The sequence below is a fragment of the Nicotiana sylvestris genome, chromosome 8 (genome assembly GCF_000393655.2).
Source record: "Nicotiana sylvestris chromosome 8, ASM39365v2, whole genome shotgun sequence".
Lineage (NCBI taxonomy): Eukaryota > Viridiplantae > Streptophyta > Magnoliopsida > Solanales > Solanaceae > Nicotiana > Nicotiana sylvestris.
The window spans coordinates 160848515-160853028 of NC_091064.1; the positions used below are offsets into that span (position 1 = coordinate 160848515).

Here is a 4514-nt window from a genome sequence, read left to right on the forward strand (position 1 = left end):
AACGAACCTAAGGATCCGATCACAAGGGGTTCCTCAAGACTGTTTGGAAAATCATCAAAACTCAAAATTTCATAACTTATAAATACTATACCCTCTTACTCGAAGGAGCCATTAGACAAGCAGACCCCTCGAGGACGATGAAGAAGATTTCCTCGCTCCCCGAACTTTCATTGCCCCCGAAGAATTAGAAGTAACAAAATCAACAGTTGAAGAACTGGAGCAAGCTATTTTGATCGAGCATATCCCAGATCTGAAGGTATACCTGGGAATGGGATTGACCCCAAACTCAGGAAAAAACTTATTCAATTTTTATTAATAACATCGATTTCTTTGCTTAGTCCCATTTAGATATGACAGGGATCCCACCGGAAATAACCACCCATCGATTAAGTGTCGACCCCAGGTTCAAACCGATGAAGCAAAAAAGGAGACCTCAGTCTGAAGTAAAGAGGTAACAAAACTTTTCAAAATAGGGTCAATTAGGGAGGTAAAATACCCCGAATGATTGACCAATGTGGTGGTAGTTCCGAAAAAGGGGAATAAGTTAAGAATGTGCATAGATTATAAAGACTTAAATAAGGCATGCCCCAAAGATTCATTCCTATTGCCCAACATTGACCGCTTGATCGATGGTACGGCCGGCCACGAGATCCTCACCTTTCTCGATGCCTACTCGGGGTATAATCAAATTCAGATGAACCCTGAGGATAGGGAAAAGACTTCATTCATCATGAAGTACGATACGTACTGCTAAATATGATGCCCTTCGGGCTAAAAAATGCGGGAGCCATGTACCAACGCCTAGTTAATAATATGTTTTGAACATCAAATAGGCAAATCCATGGAAGTTTGCATTGATGATATGCTAGTTAAGTCCCTACACGCAGAGGACCATTTGACTCATTTGCAGGAAATATTTGACATCCTCAGAAGCTACAACATGAAACTCAATCCTGAAAAATGTGCCTTTAGCGTGGGTTCAGGAAAATTTTTAGGCTTCATGGTGTAAAACAGGGGGATTGAGATCAACTCCGACAAAATCAAATCCATCGAAGAAATCACGGTGGTAAACAATGTGAAGGCCATGCAACGACTGACCGGGTGGATAACAGCCTAGGGCCAATTCATATCGAGGTCATCAGATAGGAGTCATCACCTCTTCTCCTTGCTCAAAAAGAAAAACAACTTCGAATGTACTCCGGAATGCCAATGCGCCTTAGAGGAGTTGAAGCGGTACCTGACAAGCCCACCTTTACTCTATACCTTGAAAGAGGGTGAAACGCTGTATTTGTACCTGGCCGTATTCGAGGTAGCGGTAAGTGTTGTGCTGATTTGAGAAGAACAAGGTATGCAATTACCTCTTTATTATGTAAGTTGGACCCTGGGAGATGCCGAAACCAAGTATCCACAACTAGAAAAATTAGCTCTCGCATTAATAAACGCATCTCGAAAATTAAAGCCCTATTTTCAATGCCATCGTACTTGTGTTTTAACAACATATCCTCTTCGAAGCATATTGCATAAGCCTGAATTGTCGGGCCAGTTGGCCAAATGGGCCATCAAACTCGGTGGGTACGATATCGAGTATTAACCCCTAACAGCTATCAAGTCCCAAATTCTGGCGGACTTTCTAGCCGATTTTATGCCCGCCCTCGTGCTCGAGGTAGATAAAGAACTTCTACTAAAAGCGGGCACATCTTCGGGGGTGTGGACCTTGTTCATTGATGGTGCCTCGAACGTGAAAGGGTTCGGGCTCGGCATAGTTCTGAAGCCACCCACGGGCAGTATGATCAGGCAATCTATAAAAACTGCAAGGTTGAGTAACAACGAAGCCAAGTATGAGGCTATGATTGCAGGTCCAGAATTGGCCAAAGGCCTAGGAGCGGAAGTCATCAAAGCAAAGTGTGATTCCCTTCTGGTGGTAAATCAAGTAAACGGGAACTTCGAGGTTCGAGAATATAGGATGCAAAGGTACTTAGACAAAATTCAAGTCACATTGAACCGCTTCAAAGAATGGACTCTGGTCCACATACCTCGAGAGCAGAATGGCAAGGGCGATGCCCTTGCAAATGTGGGATCATCTATCGAGGAAGAAGACATACTCCCCGATGTTGTTATTCAGCTGTCCAAGTCAGTGATCAAATAAGGCTATGCTGAGATCAACTCCATTAGCCTGACATAGGATTGGAGAAATAAATATATCGATTATTTTGAAAGTGGGAAGCTACCCACAGCTCGAAAAGAATCGAGGGCCCTGTGAACCAAAGCAGCCCGGTTCTCACTCGACAAAAATAGAACTCTATACAGAAGAACATTTGATGGGCCCCGAGCAGTATGCCTGGGACCAGGGGACACAGATTACGTGCTCCGAGAAATTCATGAAGGCACCTGCAAAAATCATTCCGGTGCCGATTTCTTAGTCCAAAAGGAGATCAGAGCAGGCCACTATTGGGACAACATGGAGAAGGATACCAATGAATTCGTCCGAAAATGCGACAAATGCTAGAGATTTGCACCAATGATTCACCAACCCGGTGAATAGCTACACTTAGTCTTGTCACTATGGCCGTTCATGAAGTGGGGGATGGACATTGTCGGACCCCTACTGACGGCACCAGGTAAAGCTAGATTTATCTTATTTATGACTGACTACTTCTCAAAATGGGTTGAAACGTAGGCCTTCGAGAATATACGATAAAAAGAAGTCAATAACTTCATTTGGGACAATATCATGTGTCGATTCGGGATTACCTCCGAGATAACATGTGATAACGGGAAACAGTTCATCGGAGTAAAGTAACAAAGTTCCTCGAGGATCATAGAATACAAAGGATCATGTCAACACCCTATCACCTATGTGCAAACGGTCAGGGCGAGTCCATAAACAAGACCATCATTCAACACTTGAAAAAGAAGTTAGAAAATGCGAAAGGAAAATGGAGAGAAATGTTGGCCGAAGTGCTATGGGCATATCGAACAACTCCAAAATCGAGCACAGGAGAGACGTCTTTCTCTCTGGTATACGGTTACGAGGCTTTAATACCGGTCGAAGTCTGAGAGCCAAGTTCCATATTTCGACATTCCACCAAGAGCTCAAACAACGAGGCTATGATTGCAGCCCTCAAACTATTAGATGAATATCGAGAAGCTTCACTGGTACGAATGGCCTCCCAAAAACAAAGAATCGAAAGGTACTATAACAGGAGAACAAATCTCAGACATTTCGGAGTCGGGGACTTAGTCCTAAGGAAAGTCACCCTAAACACTCAAAACCCTAATGAAGAGAAGCTAGGCCCAGGCTGGTAAGGACCATACTGCATCCTTGGAATTATTGGTAAAGGGTTATATAAGCTCGGTACCACGGGAGACGAACAGCTTCCAAGCAATTGGAACATATCAATGCTCAAACGCTATTACTGTTGAGGTGTCCGATGGAAGACACCGAAACATCCTATGACTCAAAGACCTTGGGTTTTAAAAGCATGCGTTGCAATCTTTTCCTTCAATTGAATTTTATCCCGGGAAGGGTTTTACCGATAAGGTTTTTAATGAGGCAACATCTATATGGTACCCACGTAGAATTTAACAAGTATTCAAGGCTTCTCTTCAATCAACCTCGAATACTGGGGGCATCCCCCCGGGAAATTTCCTCCCCGGAGAAATCAAGATAAGCCAAAGAGGGTCTCGATAGAAAAGCGATGTATCTGGCCAAACGGTCACATGAACCGTGTCCTCATAGAATGATCAAACCCTCAATGGCGAAAACTATGTATACTTGTACCAACTAATCAAAGGAATATTTTCACCATCAAAACCCTTTGCGCTCCAAAAGATGGTTATTATTTTTACAAACAACGGCCCTAGGGCTAGAAATCTCCGAACTCTCGGGGACTGACATCGAAAGCTCGAAACCGTAAGACCTCCGGGACGAAAAATTCGAGCTCGTAAGTCCTCAAATGAGGCAACGTCATGCTTATAAAGAACGGCTTCAGAGCCAAAAACTTTAGATGTCTCAGGGACTGTCGCATCGAGCTATCAAAAACTCGAGGCCATAAGACCCCAGGCGGGCAAACGCGAGCCCGAAAGCCATCCATAAGGCATCACCAACAATGTAAGACCTCCATGAGGAATTATCAACTACGTAAGCCGTTCATGAGGCATCTTCCATGCTAGAAGACCTCCGGTGTCACGACCCAAAACCGGACCCGATCGCGATGACGCCTCTCGTGAAGACAAGGCCAGCCGACACATTCCCAAATTCAATTTCTTTAACAATTTAATAAGTCAATTTAAGTCATTTAGAAGGATAAATCCCCAACAAGTACAAATTTAGCGAAATAAAACAAGTGTGGAAATGAATACAACCCGACATCAGGGTGTCACAAGTCACGAGTATCTACTAAGGTATGAATATAACGAAGAGTCTAAAAATATACTAAATATAGTCTAAGGAAGACAAGAGGGAGAAAAACAGTGATGCGAACATCGGGCAGCTACCTTGCTAACTCCGATGA

General features: G+C 43.6%; 1 protein-coding gene across 1 annotated transcript; it reads left to right on the plus strand.

Annotated features, from left to right (window-relative positions):
• Positions 1 to 1786: 1786 nt before the first annotated feature.
• LOC138875918 (uncharacterized) lies at positions 1787 to 2146 on the plus strand. The gene has a single exon (XM_070154797.1). It carries the CDS (start codon positions 1787 to 1789, stop codon positions 2144 to 2146), a length of 360 nt encoding a protein of 119 aa, XP_070010898.1.
• Positions 2147 to 4514: the final 2368 nt, after the last annotated feature.